This window comes from Alosa sapidissima, chromosome 4, assembly GCF_018492685.1.
Source record: "Alosa sapidissima isolate fAloSap1 chromosome 4, fAloSap1.pri, whole genome shotgun sequence".
In the NCBI taxonomy this organism is placed as follows: Eukaryota; Metazoa; Chordata; class Actinopteri; order Clupeiformes; family Clupeidae; genus Alosa; species Alosa sapidissima.
In genome coordinates, this window is record NC_055960.1 from 24469806 (window position 1) to 24497305 (window position 27500).

The window sequence follows — 27500 nt, forward strand, 5'->3', positions numbered from 1 at the left end:
TGATTTTCCTCTGCCTTAGTTGTTTGTGCAGTGATTTCTCCTGCGTACAGAGTCAAGTCCCAGTGGACTCCGTGGTAATTAATTCATCCCCATTGATCTTGTGATTCCCTTAAGTATTTGCATGGGGTGGCCTGAAAGGCTGCAGCAAGCTCTTGATTGAATGCAGCGGTTCTATCTGCGAACGCCATCGCAAATCAACTCCCTCTGGACGCAGTGCTGGGAGCAAGCCAGCTCAAGTGTTTGTGTGTGTGTGTGTGTGTGTGTGTGTGTGTGTGTGTGGAATGACCTCTTTCTTTCTAGAGTTTACCCTTGAAAACCTATAAGCATAATAAATGTATTAAAATCCCTAAAAGGTTGTTAATCTGTTTAAATCTGTTGAGCTATACAGAAAGTTTGATTACTTGAAACTAGACTAGAATGTGTTGGTTTCATCAAGGTTTCATTTCCACACTGCCTGTGAGCTTAGGTGATCCCAACCTGTTTTGTTTGTTTTTGTGCGTGAGATAATTGCATTGGCTCTAATGTGGCCAGTTCTCACGACTAAAAGAGAGCAGAGGCCTTAGAGAGATGAGTCACACAAAAGAGAGCTTGCTAGAGCATCTTGCTCCTCATATCCACTCAATGGCTGGCTTCCTGCTTACGTGAAGGACCCTAAAGAAAGCCCGATAGCCATCCCATTGCATTTAAAATGAGAACGGTCAGGCGACTGCAAAGTCTCATCTCTGTGTGAGTGCACACACACACACACACACACACACACACACACACACACACACACACACACACACACACACACACACACACACACACACACTGGACAAAAACAATGCAGTCCCAATAGGCAAGGAGGGTCAATGATGATTTTGAAAAATTAATGCTTTTAAAGGAGAGATCAGATTGTAGTAAACATTGAAGCTCTAAGTAAAGGCCCTTTAAAGGCCCACTAAAGGCCCACTAAAGACGTTGTCAATTGTATAGCTATTTCCGATAAAGGAAGTACTCTTTGAAATCTCCAGTTAACAAAAAATACTTACAATAAAGCATTAAGATCAAAGGATGTGAACACTCCCTTTTCAAACAGATATTATAATGTGGAAGAGTCCACTGTGGCTTTGTTAGATGTTTACATAATTTGAGAACAACATATCCATTACAAGGTTAATAATTTATCAGTCGTGTCGAGCAGAGTAGGCTTGGGTAAATCTTTCCATGTGGATTAATTTGCTCCAATTTGTTGTTGTTTTTATTTTAAACAAGAAAATAACATCATGATTAATTCCAAGATGTTTATGATAGCCTCATCTAAAGACAGATGTTGTGCTTGTCAGCAGATGTAGGCATGTTGTCTTCACCTCTGTCATTAAAACACACATTATTTCTGCTTAAGATGCACTAGACTGCACGTATGTTCCTCTGTGATATCATTAGAGTATGTAGTGGATGTTCAGCTTCTCCTCATCATTAAAACATACATGTTTCCCTTCAGTGAAAATGCATAGCAATGTTCTATCATTAGAGTGTACAGTACATGTGGAATATGCCTCCTTCATGAGTCTTGTAGTTTATCGCTGGTGAGTACATGTAGAGGATCATGTTGTTTAGCTTTCCTCCATCAATTGTGGACAGCCTGCGTGTCTGCAGTCCTGCATGTCTGTGCTCAGGACATTGGCATGGGTGCCCATACTCAGATGTGTGTGAGTAAGTGAGTGTGTGTGTGTGTGTGTGTGTGTATGTGTGTGTGTGTGTGTGTGTGTGTGTGTGTGTGTGTGTGTGTGTGTGTGTGTGTGTGTGTGTGTGTGTGTGAGAGAGAGAGAGAGACAGAGACAGGGAAGGCCATAATCCACAGACACATCAGCTGCTATGGAAACAGACTGTGGCAGATGCCTTTTGTTCCTTTGCTGGACAGCCATGTTCACTCATAGAGATCAAAAAGTATTTTTTGTGGAGGTGTTGGGATGTGTGTGTGTGTGTGTGTGTGTGTGTGTGTGTGTGTGTGTGTGTGTGTGTGTGTGTGTGTGTGAGAGAGAGAGCGAGAGAGAGAGAGAGCATGTGTATGTGTGTGCATGTGTATGACAAGCCTGCACTTCAAAGAGCCTCAATACGAGGCAGACCGTGCCAATGCCATGACACTACCGTTTTGTGTGTGTGTGTGTGTGTGTCTGTGTATGACCACCTCCGGAGCGCTGAATATGCGGCAGGTCTTTGTGCCAGCCTGCAGTCTCACCGCTTTGATCTAACGCGCCACCCGCTAAAGCAGCCCCAGTAATGTCTGGACACATCGCTGGCCCAGGAATGGGCTTCAGGATCTAGCACGGATCTGGACTGGACGTGTTCCAGAGTCGGCTGCCTCGTCTGTGGAATGAATAAGCCAATTCAGACCAGAAAAAAAGTGTGTTTGTGCTTTCCCCATTCAAGCATAGAGTTGTGTTTCATCTGGTTTAACTGTGTATGAATAGCTTGTCGCTCAGGGGATGTTCTGTCTCTAAATCTTTCCATCTCTTATCATCTTATTTCATTTATATCATTTTCTCAAATTATTTTACGTGTAAAAATGATTTCTTGTGTGATCCTTGATTAAGGCAGAATAAAAGGGAGAAATATTTCTAGGAAACGTCTCCATTATAAATTCTCTGGAGGCCATCTTGGCTGTTATTTTTCATTTCTCTTATGTTGTTATGTTGGCTTGAGCGCTGCGTCTTATTCGCTGTTCAATTAAAGACTCTGCTCACTATCTCTTCCCAGACATTTGGAAGGTGTCATCACAGCCTGTCAAGACGGCTCACTGTAAACATGTTTATTTTCAGGGCCCTCGTCTCGTTAATGGCCCTGTCAGAGACGAAGGAAATGAGACTTGGCGGGGCCTCTGATAATGCCCATCTCAGATGCTGGAGCCACATGAGCCACATGTTTATATATGTATATATATATATATATATATCCCACCACCTTTCAATCCACCCACCCACCTTGGTTTTGCTATTTGCCATTCCTGTCGCTGGATCAGAGCGTTTTCTTTTTTTTCTATCTCTTCTTTTAAACACCCACCACCACCTTCATTTCGCTATGTGCCGCTGCTAGAGCTGTGCTGCTAAACACAACAAGAGTTAGCTGTGTGGTGTGTTTCCATCCTGGTGTTATCGCTCACACTCTGCCGTTCCCACACATCACAGAGGCTGGAGGCCAGAGAGATGGGGCTGCTTATTTGATGAAAGACAGAGGCAGGGAGGAAGGGAGATGAAAATGTTGGAGAGAGTAAGCTCTTTTAGGTTATTTTGGAAGTGGTTTAGAGAGAGAAAGAGGGGGGGGAATGGAAGAGAGAGAGAAGGAGTGGGGGAGAGGGGGAGAGGGGGAGAATGGCAGAGAGAAACAGAGAGAGAGGCGGGGGGCATGACAGAGAAAATTCACGTGGCGGTTTCGTGTAGACGTACCCAGAGAGAGAGAGAGAGAGAGAGAGAGAGAGAGAGAGAGAGAGAGAGACTAATAATAGGAAGATGAACACTTAGCACTCCTGTGCTTATTTAACAAGGAGGACTCAAGAGTGAGAGAGGGAGGTAGGGAAAGAATGAGGGAGGTAAAGAAGGGTGATACAGGGGCCATGGATACAGTACTAGTATGCTGAGCCATATGAGAGAGAGAGAGAGAGAGAGAGAGAGAGAGAGAGAAGTAGAGATCCTGCTGAGCATATGTCCAGAGAGCGTAGAGTGAGTGCCGGCTGTGCATACTGGAGCAGTCAAACTACCCAACCCCCCCCCCCCCCCCCCCCCCTCCCCCATCGTGTGAGTTTTTCCATAGCTCAGCACTCGGTGACCTTGCAGGTTCTTCCTACGCTAGGTGGCCGGCCTGGCTGGTGTTGGCACGGGTCCGACGCTGACCTGGCACCGGTCCGACAGAGCACTCTTATCAGCACGGCGCTGGGGTGCTTTCTCACTGGGCTACCCCTGTTTCCTGGCCAGCAAGCAAGCAAGATGGAGATGTCTCCTACACACTAGAACCAAAATGTCTGCTGTGCTACTCGCTGTTTTCTTGAGTACAGTTGTTTTTCCCCGAATACATCAGTTTTGCCGGTGAAATCTCCGTCCCTGTGGTACAGCAGCTGGTTGTTTGTCAAGTTAAAATGGTTGGCTGTTTCCCACAGTGAAGAGTAAACAGACATGCCACCATCGAGAGGTTATAAAAGCAAACCATTAAAGGAATTATCCGGAGTAAAATGCACTTTAGATCAATTTACGGATGATTGGGAGTACATACGTTGAGTTGACATCAAAATCATGTAATTCGGATGTGTTTTGAGAAAGTTCGATTTTACCGTTTTTAGTCAAAACTCGTTAGCCTGGAAGTGACCAGGGCAAGTCATTTCGCCGCTACAAAACGCTATTTTTATACCTCTTCTACAGTTCCAAACAACATTACACTTACGTGGTAGTGAGTAGAGGGTCCCTAAAGCCAAACCGAAGTATCCCGAAGTCTTTATGTGGTCGGATAGAGAGTCCAGAATGAATTTCATCAAGCCAGTACCTTTCCGGAAATGTTGCTGCTGCAGCTGGCGTCTTTAGGGGAAAGTCAGTAGGAGTCGATTGCCGAGTGTGGAGTAACACGCTCTGGAAATTCACATGTTTGTGAATGACTATGTTTTTTTTTGTTTGTTTTTTTTTAAACGGTAACGAAGAAGAGGTATAAACGGGAACTGTAGAAGAGGTTTTGTAGCAGCGAAATGACTTGCCCTGTCCGTTATTGTTAGTGCAAATATAGGCTGATTCATGTTCCCTTGCATTGTTTAACTGAGGTCCATGGCTAGTCTGGCTTTCATCAGACCAAGCTCAATCTTTTAAGAAATCAAAAAATAAATAGCGGGCAGATCAGGCTGGGTTCACCCAGCCTAGTCCATAGGCACCCGATATTGTTTAATTTTCCGATTGAGATATACACGCTCTGGCTATTCTAAATGCAAAAATGCATCAGGGAGTTATGACAAAACGGTAACTAACAAACTAGATCCTAATAGAAAGCTGTTAGCTTCCCTAAGCTACAGGTAGCTTAGGGAAATGAAATTTTTCCGTAAAAGTCTAGTGGGGCTACATACCCACCAAATTTCATGTACCCCGGTGGTTCGGTGTCCCGGGTATCAATGACCAAAAATTCAGGGAGTAGATGACGGGAAAAATTCTTGAATTGTGTGCATGTGTGCGTGTACAAATTTATGTTTATGTGTGTGGGTGTGTGTGTGTGTGTGTATGTGCGTGCTTGTGTGTTTGCCTGCGTATGTGTGTTTGTGCATGTGCATGCATGCGTACATATGTCTACTGTGTGAGTATGTGTCATACGTATGATTACTGTAAATGTATGTGTGTGCGTGTGTATCTGTTTATGCACATGTGTGCACATGGAATGGGTTAACATGACCCCTGGAGGCAAACATACGGAAAAAATTGGTCATCCTAGGCCCTACATTTCTCAAGATATTCACAGAGAGCTGTGTCTGCCCTACCCTCCTTTCGGGGGGTCCAGTCCAGCGGGGGGGGGGGGGCTACAGATCAAAACGAAGAATGACGGTTCCATGCTATCCATGTGGGGGTACATGCCCACCAAGTTTTGTGTACCCCGGTCTTTCAGTGTCCCGGGAATCCTTGTTGGTGTACGTCACTAAATGTACACATAAATGATTTTATTGTAAGGCCCCCCATGAACGAAAGTACACAAAACTTGGCATGCATTCGGAGGGTGTCATAATGATCCTACACTTTTAATTTTGTGCAGTTTTGATCTTGTCAGCCAGAGATATTGTGATGAAAACACCTAATTTTTTACTTTTTAATTTTTAACTAGGTGGCGCTATACATGAAATAAGTGGTAATGGGATGGGTTGACATGCCCCCTTAAGACCAACATACATAAAAAAGGTGGACCTCCTAGGCCCTACGGTTCTCGAGATATTCACAGAAAACTGTCTCCGGCCACCTACAGGCCAGTTGGTGTATAGTAACATAAATTAATTTATTGTGTGGCCCCCCATGAACGGAATTCCACAAAACTTGGCGTGCATACAGAGGGTGTCATAATGATCCTACACTTCCAATTTCGTGCAGTTTTGACTATGTTAGGTCACAGATACCTTCAATTACAACACCTCATTTTTACTTTTTTGTGTTTAACTAGGTCGCGCTATACATGAAATGAGTGGTTATGGAATGGGTTGACATGGCCCCTTGAGATCAACATACAAAAAAAAAATGGTCCTCCTAAACCCTACGGTTTTCGAGATATTCACAGAAAACTGTGTCTGCCCTACCCTCCTTTCGGGGGGTCCAGTCCAGCGGGGGGGGCTACAGATCAAAACGAAAAACGATGGTTCCATGCTATCCATGTGGGGTTACATGCCCACCAAGTTTCGTGTACCTCGGTCTTTCAGTGTCCCGGGAATCATTGACGGAAATTTGGGCATGCGAAAAAGAAAAAAAAAAAGAAAAAATCTGACTAAACCTATATGACCGCCACTTCGCTGCGCGGCGGTCATAATTACCAGTTACATATTACATTTTGACATGTCACCCTTGACATGATGACACAATGTTAATTTATGGAGCTATACAGAGAATGTGAGTCACACAACTTGCGCAGGTTTTTTGAAGTTAGGGGAATATTTTGAAATATATAAATATATAAATATATATATTTGCAGTGTGACAATGTATTTCAAGGGAAATGAAAGACATTTGAAAGACATTGTCTTTGTCCTGATATGGCCCTCCTCTTCTCCTCCTACAAGTTGTCATTAAATATATACATGTGAGAAATATAGCAAAACGTTTTTGTAATTAAATGTCTAAAACTCAAAAAAAGTACTTGTGAGTGTCCAGTCCTCTCTTCCAAGTAAAAAGAGAGAGGAGAGAGGGTGTGTGATGTGTCTTCGTTGCCTCTGGCTGTTTCCCGCTGTCTCTTTTATCTGCTGGTTGTTCTCGAAATGAGACTCGGCCCAGTCGGTCCTCGACGCCACCCTTTCATCATGACCAGAGCTGGCCCGCACTCACGCTCTCGGTGGAGGGGAGCCGCTGAGGACGAGCAGTAGTGCACTTTCTGCTGGGTGTGCTGTAATGGCCCCTCATGCACACACACACACACACACATACACACACCCATGTACACACACACACACACACACACACACACACACACACACACACACACACACACACAGGCACATAACATACACACGCATGCACGCATACACACACACACACGCACACACACACACATAGACACACACACACACACACACATAGACACACGCACACACACACACACACACACACACACACACACAAAACAAATGCGCACACTCGTTTCCCCCCAATGTCCCTCTAACTGGCCCTCACTGAAGGATTCCACTCCTCCCCAGCCAACACCCCCTCACTCATTAGAGCTGCCCAAAAGACTTATGGGTATCTATAAATCATCAGTGTGCTGATGTATGTGTGTGTGTGTGTGTGTGTGTGTGTGTGTGCGCGCATACTGTATGCGTGTGTGTGTGTGTGCATATGCGTGTGTGTGTGTGTTTGAGTATATATGAGTGTGTGTGTGTGTGTGCGCGTGTGTTTGTGTTTGTGTGTGTGTGTGTGTGTATGTGTTCAATTTGTGTTCAAGGTCTGAAAGCCAGTGTGAAGCCACACAGATGAACACCTTCAGCAAAGCTGCGCTGAAAAACATTTTTAACATTTTCCTTAAAGTTTTCATGAGCTCTTTGATATGCCATGTTCACCTACAGTATACACTCCCTCACACAGAGGGAGTTGCTGTGGACCTGTCCAAATTTACAGTGAACATTAGTTCAAATAGGTTAAAACTCACTAGGCAACAGCAGGGCTTGGAAAGATTATTTTTCACACTTATCTCATAATATGGTCTCTTAGAAGAAGTTTCAGCATTCCATTTCATTTTTTGAAGCCATACAACTTTAACTGGATCGATAAACTGAAGCTTGACATCTGAATACAATTAAATGCTGTGAATTTTTACCCTTACACCAAGTCAGGTTGACAAAAAGGTAAGTGTAACAACATTTAAAAGGCTACTACTTTAGTCAATGTGTCCCAACACAGAAATATCTTCATCTGTTCCTCACTATACTTAGTTGTATTTCCACTTCTACAAATAAAAATCTTTGAAGTCTTCTGACTCTCTTGTCCCAGATGTTTAATATGCTCAGTGAATTGAATTTCCCCTTGGGGATCAATAACGTATCTATCTATCTATCTACCTAACTATCTATCTATCTATCTATCTATCTATCTATCTATTTATCTATCTATCTATCTATCAGTGGATCTGTACTGGTTTGACTGGTGCGGAGATGCAGGCAGATATAATGTGAATGGCTGAGTGGCCTCTAATATAATAGAGGTGTAGGTGTGCCATAGAGGAGAGGAAGCTGTTGAATGTGCACTCCTGTTTCAGACCTCGTCCAGGGTTAATTGACCAGCCAGCGGTCCGTCTCAGTAGGCAGTAAGCACACTGCAGGGATTGGTTTCTCAAGCCATTGGCTCGCAAAGTGTGTCAAACATTCCCCTATCCTGTAAAGGATTGGCACACCATCACCGTTTCAATGGGCTCGGCTCGGGCTGTGATAAAAATGGCCGTTTTGAAAACCCAGAAATACAGAGTCTGTGGGGACTGATAATGTCCAGCTTTACTTTTTTTTTTTTGCGACTATAAATGGCCTCGAGTTGCTTTGAGTGCTGATAATGTGCATGTGTGTGTGTGTGCGTGTGTGTGTGTGTTTCTGTGTGTGTGTGTGTGTGTGTGTGTGCGTGTGTGAATTCCTGAAGGAGTGGCAAGGAGGAGCTCTGGTAGCTGATATTGAATGTACCCCCTGTGGGGAGCGAGCGCACCTCCGCTAGTCCTCCGTGCCTCCCATGCTGAGGCGAGGGCCGTGCCGCACTCAGGCAGCCAGCGCAGTCTTCAGGGAGGAAGCAGCAGCTGAGGAGGATGAGTTCAAAGTATGCACGCTGATACCTACTTACACACTGTTAACTATGGAGCTGACTGGTTTTCTTTTTCTTTTTCTCTGTCATTCTCTCACACTCTCTCTCTTTCTTTCCCTCCCTGTCTCTCTCTCTCACCCACACGCACGCACACACACACACACATACATGTGCAAACACACACATACACGTGCAAACACACACATACACACACACACACACACACGTAAGCACACACACACACACATACACGTGCAAACACACACACACACACACACACACACACACAGCCTACCTGTTTTTCTCTGCCTGTCCCTTTCTATCCCTCTTTCTCTCCTTCATCCTCCTTCGCCCATGCCCATAGATTTTGTCGTCCTTTCCCTCCCTCTCTCTCCCTCTCTCTCTCTCTCACACTTTTCCCTGCCTGGCCTCCACTCTGTCTCTGTCTCTGTGCCTGACACCGAGGGCATCTTCCCTCCTCTTCAGGCAAATCAATCACGTTTGTTTTGTCACAGCTCAGGCCTTGTTTATCTGCTGAGCGGCTTGGAAAGAAGAGTCCAAGTATTCCCTGAGAACTGCCCAATGCCCAGCCTCCTCCTCCTCCTCCTCCTCCTCCTCCTCTTTCTCCTCCTCACTCTCTCTCTCCCTCTTCCATCTTCCTTCTCTCAATCTGTCTTTCTGTCTTCTCTGTCTGTCTCTCAGTCTGTCTACCCCTTCCTCTTTTTATTTTTCTCCAAAACTCTAGAAACCAAATATATCTTGCTCACAGCCCACTGTCTCTCTCTCTCTCTCTCTCTCTCTCTCTCTCTCTCTATCTCTCTCTTTCTCTCTCCCTCGTTTACACTCCCAACTCTGCATGCTGCTCTTTTTATGCTTCAGCTCTCTCTTTCTCTCTCGCTCTCTCTCTCTCTCTCTCTCTCTCTCTCTTTCTCTCTCTTTCACTCTCTCTCTTTCTCTCTCTCCCCCTCCCACTCTCTGCTGGGTGTTACCCAAGGCCCTGATGCCTCTCAGCCACAGGCTGTAATGACAGACATCTATTTAATCCGAGACAGCAGAGAAATGTGATTAGAGTGTGAGTGGGCTCCCCACCACTGCTTGGTCTTCAGCCTACAGATCCCTCATCACTCTGAGACTCCCGCAGAGCCAGACCCAGTGTGGCATAGCATCCACCACACATGCTCAACTACACTGTTTACAAAGTAGGGGCAGCTTGGTTGCAGCCAGTGAATAAATGTGTTATAGATAGTGAATAACACCATGTTGGAAAAGAATGTGCTTTAAAGCGTGCGTACGATCATTGTCAAATGTGAGTAGCCATTCGACAGTTTTGTAGGTAGTGGTCAAATATATCAAACTACAATGTTTGATTATTAATAACAATATTTTTAATAATACCAGTAGATACAATCATTCAACAGACTTGTAATGATGCAAATGTATTTTACTATTGCCTCATTATTTGTATGCATACATTTTGTGAATGTTTTTGTACTGTAAATAGGCAGTGGCTAGCAATGGTTGATATCCTACACAGAACAGATTTTTTTTTCCTCACAGCAAAGTGATTATTTACTGTCAGTTCCCATCAAGCACTCTCTTTGGAAATGATCTCAGTTTCCCTATGCAGTGAGGTATTAATTTAGTAGTCGTGGTGACTATTTTGTTAGAGAGTCTTAAGGCGGGCTTAACAGCATAACGACAGTCCTGTGACGGTGAACAAGGAAGGTGGCTATGGCTAACAAAGAGCGGTTGTTTGAATCGGCGTTGGCGTCAACTTTGGAGGAGTTGGACTTGTGCTTTTCTTTGAAAGTTGAGCAACACAATGCACTTAAGTAATTCCTTTCGAAGAAGGATGTATTTGCCGTTTTGCCGACCAGATACGGATATGGTCGTAGCGCTGGCCTATTGCATGCCTAGGCAGTTTGAAAGACAATTCTCTGCCCGCCCCTTGGATTAAGAGAGGTAAATGGTTCGATTCCAGACTATACATTTGAATGATATAGGATGGCCCGCCAGGCTAGATGATGATGATGATGATGATGATGATGTTGACTCGGACTAGAGAAGAGAGGCATGGTGTGTGGAAGCTCAAGCTCCAGTGCATCAGTGGTTTTTGCTGAGTCAGCGCTAGTGGCCCCCCGGGCGTTTACTTTTCTTCCTCCTTTTGATGCCAAGCTGGCAGGCAGCATCAGCAAGGGGCCCAGTGAGTGGCTGTGTTGAGACAGAGATGACATTGACTGGAGCTTTAGAGAGAGAGAGAGAGAGAGAGAGATTGTGTGTGTGTGTGTATGCGCGTGTGTCTGGACCATGTGTGTGTGTGACTCTGTTTCTCCTCTGTGTGTGTGTGTGTGTGTGTGTGTGTGTGTGTGTGTGTGTGTGTGTGTGTGTGTGTGTGTGTGTGTGTGTGTGTGCGTGCGTGTGTGTGCGTGTGTGTACGTGTATGTACGTGTGTCTGGACTGTGTGTGTAGGTCCCTCTATCTCTTTCTGTGTGTGTGTGTGTGGGGGGGGGGGGGGGGGGGGGTGTGTGTGCTGTATTCCCTCTGATTCAGAACACCTTTGGTGTAGGGACACACATCAGAGCTGAGCCTGAAAACCCAGAAGCCAAAATTTGCTCCATTTTATTGTCTGTCTGTGGGAACTTGAAAAAACAAATAGATAAATGAATAAATACAAACATATGGCAGTGACAAAAGCACGTAATGGGCGCAGATGGGGTTTAAAAGGAGCCTACTGTATGTTTGTCCAGGGCATTAGAGAGTGGAAGATGTGTTTGTCTGACATGAAAAATATGCAGCTGCTTTGGTGAGAAGATGTGTGCAATGCTCTTAAGTAGGAAATACAGAAGTAAAATAAACACACACACAAAACCAAACATGCCTGAATATGCACAAATACTGCTGTATTTGACCAAATAAATGCACCCATAAGTAAGTAGGAGCATCTATAAAACGTGCTTAAAACACTTGCTTGGCCTCCCAGAGAGAAAGAGAGAGAGAGAGGCCCGGTTCAGACACAATAGCACTACAGCTGTGCGGCCGAATCTCCCTGGAGCGGCGCTCTCCTCCGGGCGAAGTCTATAAGCCTCTGGGCTGACGTGACGGAGAAAGCCCAGCTGGGGAAATCACAGAATCAACGGCTGATTGCACCACTGATGGAGGCCATTTGGACCAGAACGTTGCAGCAGGAAATTGAATTACCCTTCCAATCTGTTTGTGTGGTGTTTCGCCTGCCTCTCTCTCTCTCTCTTTCTCTCTCTCTCTCTCTCTCTCTCTCTTTCTCTCTCTTTCTCTCTCTTTCTCTCTATTTTCCACCCTCTATCCTGCTGTTGATGTGGCCAACTGCAAGCTTTATTGTTTCCCATGTAGGTGAGAGAGGAAATCTTCCCCCAATCTCAGCCGTCCTTTGAGATTTGATTTTACCGTGTTGAACCCATAGGAATTTCCACCGCCATTATTTCCACATGATAGAGTACACCTGACATGAGAGTCTTCTGCCCAACAACTACAAAGCATGGGGTTTGCTTTTAGTGACATGATTGTGCGAGTTTTATGACTCAGGAATGAAAGATTTGTATGGCCAGCTCTGTTAGGCATCATACAACACACACATTCTTATGTCGTTGTATTGGGTAAACAAGCTGGGACTATGTTCCACTAAGAGTCTTTATGTGAGCACTTCAGTTGCTTTAAAAGCTTCATGACTTTGAAGCCACATGGACTGGAATGATGTCCTAGTAATCTAGGTATCGGCGCGCAGCAGGAGAGACACAAGCACGTGTTTTGTATCCCTCACCGCAGAGCCACTTGACAGAACTTAACCTTAGAAACTAATCCTGTTCCACCTCGCGATTTATTGTTGTGGCACAAAGTCACATTAGTGTAATAATTAATCTAAACAAACATTCGGCACCCGGTATTACGACATTTGATTCCCCCTCATAAGTGAACCCCCCACCCCCACACACACCCCCCACTCTCTGTTTTAACGATCAGACAACTCATTAGACGATAATGAGCTGACTACTTTTCCTGCTTCGCATCTGTCGAGGGAATGTGAGGAACGGCACGGAACTCCCGACTCTCCTGTTCCCCCCAATCCAATTAGGTCCCGGAATTTCACTTGGGAAGAGACGTGCTTAAGACACTGCATAGTACACTGAATGAATAATTTATTGTTTGTGTGAGTATTTTGTTTGAGAATTCTCTTTTAATCACTAATTAGTGCCAATATATTAATTCAGGAGTGCTCAACACAAAGTGTTGTCAAGATGATTTCTGTGAGAACTAGTATGGTTCTTTGTGTGGATTAGTTGGGGTTTTGTGTGAATTAATTTGGTGGGTTTCCTTAAAAACAATGTTATTTGCTGTCAAATGGAGTTTTTTATTGGCCATACTCAAAGTATGCTTGTTTAAAGTATTTGAATAGAATGCTAGACTGTTGGTTCATTGTGTGTGTGTGTGTGTGTGTGTGTGTGTGTGTGTGTGTGTGTGTGTGTGTGTGTGTGTGTGTGTGTGTGTGTGTGTGTGTGTGTGGATAAACACAGCAATCTGAATACATTAGCTAAAGCGACAGAGATTTTAGTGAACTGAGCCTCCAATCTGGCTTTGCTTTTGCATGACATCAGTCAGTCAGGTGCGGCCTACCTGTGGCATCAGTGGCATGCATCCAGGTATGAATAACCTTTAGCATCACCTGCTGTCTGGGCAGGTGCCATTCAGTGCCATTTCCATCTAAATGTGAGAGGAAGTAATATGAGGTGACCTCACCTCCCCCTGGGGACACGGCTAGAGGAAGCAGGACCGGGGCTTCCTGCTGGGCCCAGTTTCCTGTGCCAAGGGGTACATGTCACGGACCTCCTGGTGAACAGGTGGCTGGAGCCAAATGCAAAGTAGAGGCACCAGAAGGCCAGCAGCTCTCACTTCCTCTGAGTAAGCAGAGAAGGCAGGGAAAAGGACTCACTCAGCTGGGCTGTTCTGTGGGCTCCCCATGGAACTTTTTTGTCAGCGTAGTTATGAGCTATGCCAAGGTCATGGGTTTAGTTTTAAGGTACTGACTTCAAGAGACTGAATGATATAAAAACGTTTTAAATGATAAGACTTTATGAGATAAAAGTCCAATTTTACTGAGTCAGTGTCAGTGTGAGTGTGAGCTTGATGATTTGTGACAATTGAAATGTGATCCTTGGTCAGAAATTGAAGTCTGTTTGACATGCAAACACATGATTGATAACCAAGAGAAAGCAGGAAATATGCACTCAGAGCAGTGAAAATAATTATGATGCTGCTCTCATTTCTAATGGCCATTAAAAGTGTATGGCATTGCTTTTCCACAGTCTTTTGATGCTCCTCTCGTAAACGGCCATCATAGCTCAAAAAGGCTCTGCTACAGCCAATTGGCCAAATAGCCCTTTCTCCCTGCAGGAGGTTCTGGGTCAGGCATTGGAAGTACGGGCCATCTCATGGAGTGAGCTACAAGATGCCGCGATGAGTCGGATTTGGAGCCTGTGCCAAAATGGGCCACTCTTGCCAAGTTGTCGACGTGAGCGGCAGACTCATGGTGGGCAAGTTTAAATCCTTCGCCATAGGAGTTGGCTTAGCGAACGCAGGAGTTGCTATGCATGCGAGAAGCAGAGAGGAGTCATTGCGCGAGTTTGAAGGATGACAGATTGACTCTCATTGACTGCATATATAGCTAGTCTGTTTACAGTTGGCAAAGGAGGGTGGAAGGACATTATGTTCAGGAAATCAGCCCTTTTGTTTTGGAAGACGATATATTATAGCATTGATGCTGTTTTTATCTGTAGCCAAAATAGCAAAAATGTCTTTTTGCGGACACTGGGTATGTAAACAATACACACAGATCTTCTGTAAAAGTCACAGGTCTGTCTTCTCTGCTTTGCCTTGACTTCCTGTAAATAAAGAGGAAGGGATTTTGCTGGAGCCATTTTGAAAGAGCTGTGCAAGGAAGAGGAGGAGGAAGAGGACAGACAGAAAGTGCCTGGCAATGGCAATGGCATCTCATTTAGATGCTCCCCGCAAGTTTCAGTGACTAGTAGACCACCATTGTGCCGCAAAGTGCTCCATTTTGACTGAACAGCAATTTGAGGGTCACATTGGTGATAGTGGGTGAATTGTGGGAGGCTGGTGGGGGTTGTGTGTGTGTGTGAGTGGTGTGGCTTTGTGTGTGTGTGTGTGTGTGTGTGTGTGTGTGTGTGTGTGTGTGTGTGTGTCGGGGCGGGGGGGGGGGGGGGGATTGTTTTTGTCCCTGTTCCAGACTTCCTGTGAAACACTCAGCAGAAAAGAGGGCAATGAATGCTAAGTGGAGACATGGAAATTGTTTCTCATCAGAAACCACAAAGACGTCCATTTGCCATTTGTGTCTGAGGGTGGAGGGTTTGGACAGGGTACAGAGAGATGGAGGGAGCAAGAGAGAGAGACAGAGAGAGAAAGAGAGTGAGAGAAAGATAAGACATGCTGGGGACGTAAACATTGAGCGGGAAGGTTTACCGCTCCCTGCCATGGAGAGCTACTCTGACTTAAATAAGTCAATGACGGAAAAAAACATACCATCTGAGGAGGTCTCAAAATAAACTGAAGTAAGAGCACTTCAGTTTAACATCCTTTACCCTCGCTCGGGCAAAGTTTAACTTCCTACTTTACCAATCAGACTCCCCTGGAGGCTGTGGCTATTTTGGGGGTCTTTTGAAGGAATATGACCTTTTAAGATGTTCAGCAACACACCAGTTGAAAAGGTTTCAGATGTTTGTCTCTGTGTGTGTGGGTGTGGTTTTAAGGGAACCTTCGGCTGACATAACCTGTGATGACTTTTAACAAATGTTGGTTTAATATTTATAACAAATAAGAAAATACATATTGACAGAAGCAAAGAACGGCGACGGGGATTCATTTCTGGAAGCTGTTTTTAGGCAAAACTATTTGTGTGCCTCAAATCACAAACCCTTGGCTAGAGTAAGGGTTACAGTATATAGGTATATAGGTATGTTAGTAAGGGTTTATAACCATGCCTCTCATTTTGTTCGTTAGGTGTTCATCCACATTCACAAACTGCCTTCGTTATTTCTAGAACTGTTCTTTGAAGTATTATAATCATCTGTTTTCTCTCTATGTCCCTTACAGATACCCTATTGGCAGCAGAACGCGGTGAGTACACCCCTCTAATATCAGTATATGTTCCGTTGTGTTGAAGTGGTCATTACATCCATATCTGCGGCAGTGTTAGTCACGTCTCGGGCAGTCAAGCCAGACACAGCTCATCCTCCTGGCAGGAAATGGCACGATCTGTAATTACGTGTCAGTCCCTCCACCGTGCGCCAGGGACACGCAGGCTTAACGGATGCTAATGAGCACATCTACGTTGCCTATAGGACCATAGGCACGGTTGTCCAGCGTGCTCACTTATCTTTGGCCCAGGGGGAAGAGGCCGAGCCGTTGTTTATACATGTGTGTGTGTGCACAGCGTAGTAAGAGATCGTAGCTCTGTGTGTGTGTGGGTGCTATGGAACAGTGGCAGTGTCCTGCTAAATTCCTCTTTGCAGGGATTGTTTTTTTATTTGCTTTTATTGTCTGCTATACAGCAATACTTTCTTGGTGGTATGTGATGACAGTTCTTTCCAATTAGATTCCTAGAAGAAAAAAGTACACATAGAAAATGGTTTAGGGGTTTGTGTGGTTGTGTGTGCGGCACTATGTGTGTGTGTGTGTGTGTGTGTGTGTGTGTGTGTGTGTGTGTGTGTGTGTGTGTGTGTGTGTGTGTGTGTGTATGTGCGTGTGTATGCATCTGTTTGTGTGTGTGTGTGTGTGTGTGTGTGTGTGTGTGTGTGTGTGTGTGTGTGTGTGTGTGCTTGTGGCGATATTTCTTGGAGGCCAGATGACACAGTATATTGAGTTGCATTGAGGCCGTGTGTATCCGGCCTTGGTCTGCCCGGGTGTGCTGGGACCCACCACCTGCTTGTGTGTACTTGGGAGTTACCCCCAGCCTTCCGTAAATGACTCCACCACAGCCTTCACACACCAAACTACACTGTGTGTGTGTCTGTGTGTGTGTGTGTGTCTGTGTGTGTGTGTGTGTGTCAGTACAAGGACAAACAAAATCGCAGTGCGTCCACAGAGAACTTGTTTAAAGGTCAGAGCCGTCAAATGCACCTTACAAGAATGGCGTTGTGTGATGAGAGTTGTAGTCTCTTGGAGATGATGTTCAAGATACGACCAAAACATGCTGCTTAACCTTTTCAACCGACCCGCATGGTATTTTACTGGACTGAATCGTGATGTCCTTGTTAAAGCTTTGCTGAGATGAGCTAAACAGATAAAAGTGGATAATAAAGACTCTACTGTTTGAAAAGAGATTGTGTGACATGGAGGTTATCAAATCTGGAATAAAGCAACCATGTAAATAAACAAATGACCAGCACTGATGTTGATAAACCATACATATTTAATTTATTGAAAACAAAACACAGTTATAGAATTCAGGATATCTTACCTAGCATACACCAATTAATTTGTTACCACAAATAAGACTATTACCCTCCCAGTTTAACTGGCTCTGTTCAGGCGATCATGATTTGATGTCAGAATGAAAATAAATGTACTCAGTCTGAGATGACTCAGGCCTTGGCCCCAATCATTGACAAGGAACCAATCCTCACACTGCATAACATAATAAGGTCAGAGTAGCATAGCCCTTGGGGCGTGCGTGTGTGTGTGTGTGTGTGTGTGTGTGTGTGTGTGTGTGTGTGTGTGTGTGTGTGTGTGTGTGTGTGTGTGTGTGTGTGTGTGTGTGTGTGTGTGTGCATAAGAGAGAGTGAGAGAGTCTGTGTCTATGTGTGTGTGCACAAGTGTGTTTTCATGTGTGTGTGTGTGTACAGTCGTCCAAGGAGCCTGCCCGAGGAGTCTTATTACGATGTTGTAATGCCAGTCCAAAACACATAGGAAGTGACGATGCCCTCACCCCTTGCCATAGACGTAGAGAGAGACGTGCCATGTTTAGTCATCATTTTTGTCTGCGTCTGGCTGATCCTCTACCCTGCAGGGACAGATGAAGTGATAGAGGCACAGGGAGACGGAATAAGAGAAGTGAATCAAGCTGGATATGAATCCAAACCGAGACAGAGAAGATGGCAAGAGAGAAATAGAGGGAAATGGAAAGAGAAGGAAAGAAAAGAGGAGGGATAGAAAAATAGACAGAGTAATGATGTGGGAAAGAGAGAGAGAGGAAGAGAGAGAGAGAGAGAGAGAGAAGGTGATAGAGAGACAAAGAAGGAGAGTGAGGAAGGGTAACAAAGACTGGTAGAGACAGAGAGAGTGTGAGGTAGAGCAAGAAAGTGTGAGAGGAAGATAGAGACAGATAGAGAGAGGGAGCTGCGGTCACTCCCGGTCACCCTGGCCCCCCTCTGTCCAAGCGTGTCAGTGTGAGTGGAGCTGGCTGGTGTGGAGTGTCAGGATGCGTAGAGACAGCCTCGGCCACCGCTGCTCCCCTGCCGCCCGCACGCACGCACACCCGCCTCCTCCTTCAGCTCCAAAAATACTCACCTAATGAGCCCAGCCTGGTCAAACACACACACACACACACACACACACACACACACTCACACACACACACACTCACACACACACACACAGACATCCTTGACAGTTATTCTTCACTCAGCCCTTCCTCCTCTCTTTCTCCATCTCTATCTATTTCTCTCTCTCACGCATGTCTGTGTCTCTTCCCCTCTCCGTCTTCCTGTCTTTCTCTTTAGATTACACTTTCCGTCTCTCTGTCTGTCTGTCTCTTTTCCACACCATACACAGACCACATGAAGTCAACTCTCCTCCATTTACTCCTCATCTGGTTCTCTCTCTCCCTCTCCCTCTGTCTGTCGAACAATATCTCTCTCCTTTTCTCTCTCCCTCACCGTTTCTGTCTGTCTCTCCATTTGTTCCTGTCTTCCTCCCTGCTATTCTGATAGACTTTCTGTCTGTCTCTCTGGCTTTCATCACACACTACTAGAAATGTGCATTTAGGAGAACTACTGGGAACAGGCTTTGTGTGTGTTCTCCTACTCGGAAGCCAGGAATGTTCCCACTTCCCAGTAGCTCATGAACGCGCCAGTGTATGCAGAGAAAAGAAGAGTGGAGTAGAAGAGATGCATGCCTACAGAGGATGGGCAGATGTAGAAGGGAAGGTAGAGGATTGTGGTGATATAGATAGATTAGAGAGAGAGAGAGAGAGAGAGAGGGAGAAAGAGAGGGGTGGGGGGAGTGATATATTAGTTTTAGTGGAGTTGGAAGTGATTTTGTGTGTGTGAAATGGTACTTGCTCCATTACCCAGAGCTTTATTGTTGTGTACTGTATGTGTATGTGTGCGTGTGTGTGTGTGTGTGTGCGTGTGTGTGTGTGTGTGTGTGTGTGTGTGTGTGTGTGTGTGTGTGTGTGTGTGTGTGTGTGTGTGTGTTGAGGGAGGGTTGTAATGTGGGTATGAAAGTGTAGGAGCTCAGGGGCTCTGACAGCTTAGGGGCTACATTTGGTGAAGCCAGATAGCCTTGCAATTGTCAAGTGTGCACACACACACACACACACACACACACACACACACACACACACACACACACACACTCGCCCCATAAAGCACACACATGTTCTCATGCACAAATGTGCAAAGACACACCACACACACACACACACACACACACACACACACACACACACACACACTCCATAAAGCACACACATGCTCTCATGCACACATGTGCAAAGACACACACACACACACACACACACACACACACACACACACACACACACACACGCTCCATAAAGCACACACATGCTCTCATGCACACATGTGCAAAGACACACACACACACACACACACACACACACACACACACACAGACTCTCACCCCTCCTGGCTTAATTGGCTGCCCCTGAGGCGGACGGAGGTGGCAGTGTAATTGTGATAAGGGAAATGGCCACGTCTGGCTGCTTTTAAGCAGCACCGTATCTGTAATCTCAGGATTGATTATGGTTTTTTTTGCCAGCCGAGCAAATTGTTCGACCCCATCAACCCCGCTGGCGAGCTCTCTACTGTACCTCAGCCACCGGCCAGTGTGAAGGCCGGCTAATGGCACAGGCATAAAAACAGGGTAAGACTGGATCACCTGTTTTTTTTCTTCCAGGAAACCACATTGTGAGTTGGCCCGTGGGTCTTTAATGTGATGGGAGCTTTGTCATTAAGTAGCTCTGATTTCGTTTCATATTACAGCTAGTTATTAATTACTCTGAATGCTTCGCTATGAATGTGCCCCCATTGCTTTGGGAGTGTGTGTGTGTGTGTGTGTGTGTGTGTGTGTGTGTGTGTGTGTGCGTGCATTTGTGTGTGTACATGTGTGTGTGTTTGCGTGTTTTCTGGCACACAGTGGCCAAACGGTGCTCAGTAAAAGTTTGAGAGTAGCCGACGGACATGCTCAGGTTATATGTTTCCTCCGAGCGCTCAGCCTCTCTAGTGGTTGTTTTTTTTTTTTTTTTTGGACGGAAGGAAGAGGGGGAATGTTATTAAAAGTCTCCGCTCCCTCGAGGTGGTTAGACGGAGCTCGGCTCATCTTTGTAATTGCACTGCATTGCCGCAACCGGAGCATCCAGCTTAACAGACACACTGTGCTGTGCTGCTGCGGCGGCTGCTGCTGCTTCTGCTCTCTCCCTCCCCAGACTCCTCCAGGTGGGGTGCGTGCAGGGGGAAGAGGGGATGCTATGGGCAAGCTGCTGGGAATGGGCTGCTAAAGTAAACGGAGTGCCGCAGTCTGTTCGGCGAGGCTGGTGCAGAGGGGGAGATGATTCACTCTGCTGTGGAGTGATGCAGACTCTGTCAGCTCACGGGGTTCTACTCCTAAACCATGGATTTGACCAATGCCTGTGTACGTTATTGATGTTCGTTTGGGTTTGTGTGTATTTATATTTGTATTTGGAATGAACGCACAGGACAGTTGTCTCTTCAGTCTGTTTATATTTGTTCATTTTGTGTGCATTGAGTGTATGAGTAATGCATTTGAGTGGCTGTGTGTATGTTGTGTTTTTGTTTGCGTTTGCTTGAGTGATCATATCCTATTTACACTCTCCTTCACCATCAGTCAACTTGCAGGCCAGGAGGTTACAGTGACATCCTTAGTAGCCGTCCTCTTCCATGTTAACTGCCGGATAACCGTGGCACAGGCGGATATATCTTCTCTATACTTTTCCTGGCTAAACTCTTGAGGTGTCTGGCATATGGCAGGTGTCTCAGACTTGCAAACGGATACTGGAGGTGTTAGAATAATTATAAAAGTCCTCGCATGAGTCTTGTGTTTAGTTGAGCATACTTGCAGGAGTGGAGATGTATCTGGCCAGGAGCTAGTGTGAACACAGTACGCTGATATAAAATTATAAAGGAGTAGACTTGATGTATGTAGCACTCCCATGTACAGAACTGCCTATATTACTGGGGAAGGACCACTGGACAGATTCTAGTTAGCATGCAAATGCGTTATCACCATAATTTATTTAACAGTAAATTAAGCGATAAAATAGTGAACCAAACACTCCACTGATATCCCTTTGAGTTAATTGACTTTCAGTGAGCAATGTGGAAGTCAGTGTTGCTGGGGGGATGTAAGAACTATTAGTTCTAGAACTGTTAGTTATCCGTATAGACCTGGTGACACATCAGAGCAAGACTCACAGCAAGAGAGCTGGGAGAGCGATTGCCAGCAAGCAACAAACTTGGAGAATTGTCTGCTCTTAACTCTGCCTGTCAGCCTGCCTGGTCTGGGCTGATGTATGGAGACATCACCATATTTCATCCTATATTTATCCCCAGCATTACTCACTCTAGCAGGCATACAGCGCTGCACTTCACCGGGCAACCGGGCTCCCCCTGCAAACACATTCATTATCATCACTGCCATAGCACACCGACCCATGGCCTCAGCGAAAGGTGAAGGGAAGTAGGGGGTAGGTAGTGGTGGTGGTGGTGGTGGTGGTGGAGGTGGTGGTGGAGGTGAGGAGGGAGGGCGGTGGTGGCACGGTGGAGTAGGACGCCTGAAGGGCTTCACATCACAGCGGTCTGGGAGAAATCAAACCAGGATTGGGTTTTTTTCTTTTTTTTCCCAGTGAACGACTTGAGCAAATAAAACGAGTGAACGAGGGAGGAAGGAAGGAGCGAAACAGCGGCAAGTGGAAGAGGCAGTATAGCCACAGTAGCAGCGGCGGCCGCCGCGTCAGCCTCTCTTTTGAGATGCCGATGACAGATGACCAGAGGGGCCGAGGAGGAATCGGAGGCTTTTAGCAGTTCAAAGCGTTTGGGGAGGCGGTGAGGCGGAGGGAGCTGAGATCACAGGGAAAGCCACAGTTCATGCTCTCCAGAGGAGACATTAGCCCCCTAACACCCAGCTAATGTGGACCCCGTTTTTTTTTTTTTTTTTATGTTGCCACAACCATCTTCGTCAACACTTCCATTTTTTTTTTACTCCTCCTTCTCCTCCTCCTCTTGCTTTTCCCCTGTGACTGCTATGCGAACACCCTCGTGGATATATTTTTATATTATTTTGGACGTCATTCGAGCCTCTGCTTTGAACTCACAGCTCGTTTTCTAAAAGTGCCAACCTGAATTACAGTGTCTCAGATCATATTTAATAGGAGGACGGGGATGATGCATGTCACCACAGCAAAATGGTGTGTAGCTGTTAGTGTCACTTTCAAACCCACTCTTCAGTGGATTCCAAAAATGGGTTTTAACTTAGGGCTTTCAAAAATAGCTTCCTGTTCTTACTCACTGATAATGAGATTCATCAAAATATAGAGATGTTCCAGTGTTTCCTGCAGTCGGTCCAGACTACAGTGGTGTGAAATTGTGTCCTATTCGTGTCCAGACTCTCATCATCTAGTCTTTCATCAATCTTTGCAGTCCATCTTTAGACTATGTTACCCTCTTGAGAAAATGTGTGAACCCACATGAGGTCAGTCCTCTGCAGTAGATGTTTGTCTGGTTGTTCCAGACACCTATGGGAAGCTCAGTGCTCTCAAAAACCACCAAACTATTTGACCTTTATTTTAGACCAGCCCTGCATACCATAAAAAACAAGGCCTGTGACCTCCTACAGGTGTGGCCTGCATTCTCTGGGCACTGGATATACTTAACACTGTCATATAGTGATTTAGTGCTGACATTGAAGACCTACATGATTTCACATAACCCAGCCCACCAGCCCTCATAACCCAGATAGTAGCAGGTGTTTGGAAGGCTCTGGCCCAGACTTGCTCAGGATCTGGCTGAGTTCTGGCATAACAAAGCCAGATCTGCACCCTAGTGAATGAAATAGGCTATTTGCCGTACATATCCTCTACACTTAATCGCCTCATTTCCTGGTAGGGGCACATCACATCCTCCTCCTCCATTGTCTTGCTACACACATTGTGTCCTCTACTTTCCAGGCTTCTTAAATGCAGCAATTTAGCTGCGAAAGCCTGCCAAGCTGGGTCTTGAATGGGCGAACCTCTGCACGAATGACACGGAGTCATTATCATTACTACAGGTCGCTGTCTTTCTCTTCTCTCTCTCTCTCTCTCTCTCTCTCTTTTCTTTCTCTGTCTAATAATGGTGAAATTGCGATCTTTCAAATTCCATTTACAAATACATCCCAATATATAAATCATAATCCAACCTTTTCCCTTCAATTTTCACTTCAGCAGCAAGTGAAGTTTTTTTGAAAGCCTGTAGTTTTGCTTCACTCTCTGTGTTGTATTATGGGATGTTTGGGAGCTGCCACTCATGGGAATAGAGAGTGCACATGAGAGGGAGGGAGGAAGAGAGAGACCGAGAAAGAGAAAGAGAGAGGGAGAGAGAAATCACGAAGAGAGAGAAAAAGAGTGAAAGCTCAGGAGAGACATCTTGTGATCAGCATCATGCCTGCCCACACGAAAAGCATTAAGAGTTTTTTTGCATCTTTCCCTCTTTTAAAAGCTATTTTTACATGCTAGACAGCCCACTCGTCAAATGGCATATGAAAGTTTCTGCCTTGCTTTCATCTCTTGCCATCACAGGCACATCCAAACACTATTTCCACTGAAAAACAAAAATCTTGTTCTTATGTGCCTTGGCTTACCAAAATGTTTTTTTTTTCTCATTCTGTCTTCGAATGGTGCCTGATGGCCTGTCAATCCAGTGGAAACTCTTAGCTAGTGTGGTCCTCCCTCACCGAAAAGATTAGCAACCAACTTTCGAGGAGTTGTTATTCTTGTATGTCTCTGTAGATTTTTTCAAACCTGTCACTCAACTCAATTTTCTGTGGCCGTGTTGTGTGTTTTTTTTTCTTTTGCCCACACATTTCCCTAAATGTGTACGATCATATTTCCCCTGTGAGCTAAAGGGCTTTTAAATATGGCGAGAGCTTTTGAACAGTCATGGTTCACTGCATTATGGCATTCATTAGCATCTTCATCCAGTTAAAGACCAAACCAACAGAACTAATCTAATAGGAACATGTGTAGTTTTTTAATGTCAGTCTGCTCTGATTCATGTTGAAAATGTTCAAGTTTTTAAACGCCTGCTGCTTTTAAGCAAACATAAGCAAGCATAAATAGACAATTAGGTCATTTTGTATTTGGCTTCTATGTTAGGGCCGATGGAGAATAGACAGTACCATTTGTGATTTGCTTTTATTACTGAGATCCACTCACAAAGCTGTGTCACTTTTGCAGTAGAAAGGTATGGTGCAAAAGAAAGATTTTTTAGCTTAGTTGCTTAATCGGATCTGCAACGCTGTTGTAAAGTCCTTGAAATGGTTCTAATACCAGTCCTAGCGCATCCTTGAAAGTCAAGCATACAAATTTGAGTTTTGGTCAATGGGAGTCAACGTGTTCAGGTTGTAAGTGCTTCCTAGATCAGACTTCGATCTCCATAACCACTTGAATGTTAAAAATACACAGGCCCAGGCTCCACATCCCTCCCTGCTGAGATCACGGTCAGTGCTGGACTCTGCGCTGGACTCTGTTGTTTCTCTGTTGACCAACCCGAGTCACTACTGCCCCTTAAGCCATTTTCATAAAATGTTCTTTTACTAACAAAGCTGAAGCGATTTGCTGAGCTGCAGCAGCTGTCTTGCTAATGACCGCTTCTCTCTGACCCATCTGTGGGATTTGGGTCTTTGAGTGTTGACCTTCTCCTCTCGTCTCTTCTGACTTTTAGCGATGATACCGAGCACAGCTTGACCTCAGTGACTGAGCATCAATCTAGTCTCTCCTCTTTTGTGTTCTCTCTCTCCCTCTCTCTCTCCTTTTTTCATGATTCTCTTTTCGCCTCTCTTTTTTTCAGCCTTGAAACTAGCATGACTGTGTAACTTAGCGTAGCTGTAAGGGGGTTATGTGGCCTCGCAGTTCCTCCTTGGCTGGATTCAGAATGTTAATGACGGCGTCGTTACTAATTTATGAGCTTCTTGGGCGCTGGCATGGCTCTTTTTTGGCCAGCCGGGGTGGGGGGGGGGGGAGGGGGTGGACGGGAGGTGGTGGGGAGAGTGAGCCTTGTCAGGCCAGGCCACCAGAGAGGAGCCCTGACCTCTTTTAAAGAGAAACCATTCACACGGCAAATGCAACCATCCCACGGCAGGTTAAAGACTTTGCTGCTTCCTTTTTTCCCCCTGTAGTGGGGGTGGCGGTAGTCTGTTGGCTCGACAAAAATATACAAATTAATTCCGAAGTCATAGTAGAATTCTTTTTTTCTTGTTCTGTCTTGCACTTTGCTAGGAAGGAGTGTGTCTCCTTACATTTTATGCACTGCAACACTTTGTGAGTTCTTGCCACTGTGAAAGTTTTAGTTGTTTTACTGAGAATGTGTCAGTTCAAATTTATTCAAGTTGGTCTTCTTTACAATCTCATCTAAACCAGTACATAGGTACATAGTGTCTGGTATACATTTAAGCTGTGTGTGTGTGTGTGTGTGTGTGTGTGTGTGTGTGTGTGTGTATGTGTGTGTGTGTGTGTATGTGTGTGTGTGTGTGTGTGTGTGTGTGTGTGTTGTGTGTGTGTGTGTGTGTGTGTGTGTGTGTGTGTGTGTGTATGTGTGTGTGCTCCCAAAAGTTTCAAACACTTGAGCTTGTTTACTGTAGTGCGTGATAAGAGGAAAGCCACCTACACCATTATTTCTTTAGCACAAAGCTATGCTTCCATTAGCATGTCCTGTGAGGTGGCTTTTCTGCAAAGCTATGCCTCCATTAGCACGGCCTGTGAGGTGGCTTTAGCGCAAAGCTATATGCTTCCATTAGCACGCCCTGTGAGGTGGCTCTCACTGTTTCTTCATCCGTGTGTTTCTCACTCCTTTCCATCTGGGTGTCTTCAGCTCAAGATACCTGTCAATTGTCTGACCTCAGCATGAAAACACACTCCCTCAATGTGTCGCGTCTCGTTACCTTTCAAGGATACGTTGGCTAATAATGAAAAGTCAGTCTCTGTTTCTTCTCCTGCTGTTACTAGTGAAGCTCTGTGTTCATTTTATTTTCCTTTGTGGGCCATACAAGATATCTCTACCCCGTATAGTGTCTGTTTTACTGTGCTATGACAGTGAATGGTAGCCAGTTCTCTCTTTTGTCATTGCCATTCTGCTGAATGAGTCATTTAAAGGAAAATTCCGGTATTTAGCACTTTGAGTCCCTTTTCTGGTTTGTTTTGGATGAACTAGAGTGGTGGACACCCAAATTTTGACGATTGGTCCTGTCTCGACTTTTCTGACTCGTTTTGGATCACCTTTGACTACTCAGAGTGGCTGCCAACATGGAATACTGTAGGCTACTCAAACATGTCCTAAAATAACCCGTTCGTTTTCAAATCTGTGCAACTCACCGAGTGGTTGCGTGAGGGACTCAAAGTGCTAAATACCGGAATTTTCCTTTAACTACACTAAAAAGCAAAGGCTATATGACTACCTGAATCAAATGACATTGAGTTAATAATGGCAGAACAGTCCCTTTTAGGTTACCTAGACCTGCAGAATGCTCAGTCCGCAGGATGTGCTTGAGATTTTATCTATAAAAAAAAATCCTGCTGACATGGTCTCCAGTGAGCTTCTGGACAAGAGAGAGAGAGAAAGAGAGGGAGAGAGAGAGAGAGGGAGAGAGAAAGAGAGAGAGCCATGTATCAATCAGAAGTGGTCTGTTGGAGTGGATTAGGGTGGAGAGGTGAGATCGCTCCCCTCACTGCCATCCATCATGACCTTGAGTGATGCCGGCCAGGGGGACGTTTGACGAGGCCCTTCAGCGCGGCCGCGCGGAAAGTTCTTTATCGGTGATCGATAGCCCCTGCTCGGCCCCCCTAGCTTCTTCCGAGACCGCTCGCTCCACACCACATTTCATCAGAAAGCAACGGGGAAAAAAAAGACAATGAGAGAGGTCGAAGACTGAAAGACCCTCCGGCAGGCTTGACCCCTCGTTGAGCCACCGTCCGTTAATGCCTGATTAAGTGTGGGCACTAAATCATGAGAGAGGTCACTCCTCAGTCGA

The 27500-nt window shown here is 45.3% G+C and overlaps 1 protein-coding gene across 1 annotated transcript in view; it reads left to right on the plus strand.

The window, feature by feature from the left end:
* Window positions 1-27500, plus strand: part of cdh4 (cadherin 4, type 1, R-cadherin (retinal)) — a 230326-nt gene that overhangs the window by 74390 nt on the left and 128436 nt on the right. Inside the window, exon 3 of the mRNA XM_042090357.1 lies at window positions 16113-16136. Coding sequence (XP_041946291.1) covers window positions 16113-16136 — 24 coding nt within the window. The remainder of the gene's footprint in view (window positions 1-16112; window positions 16137-27500) is intronic.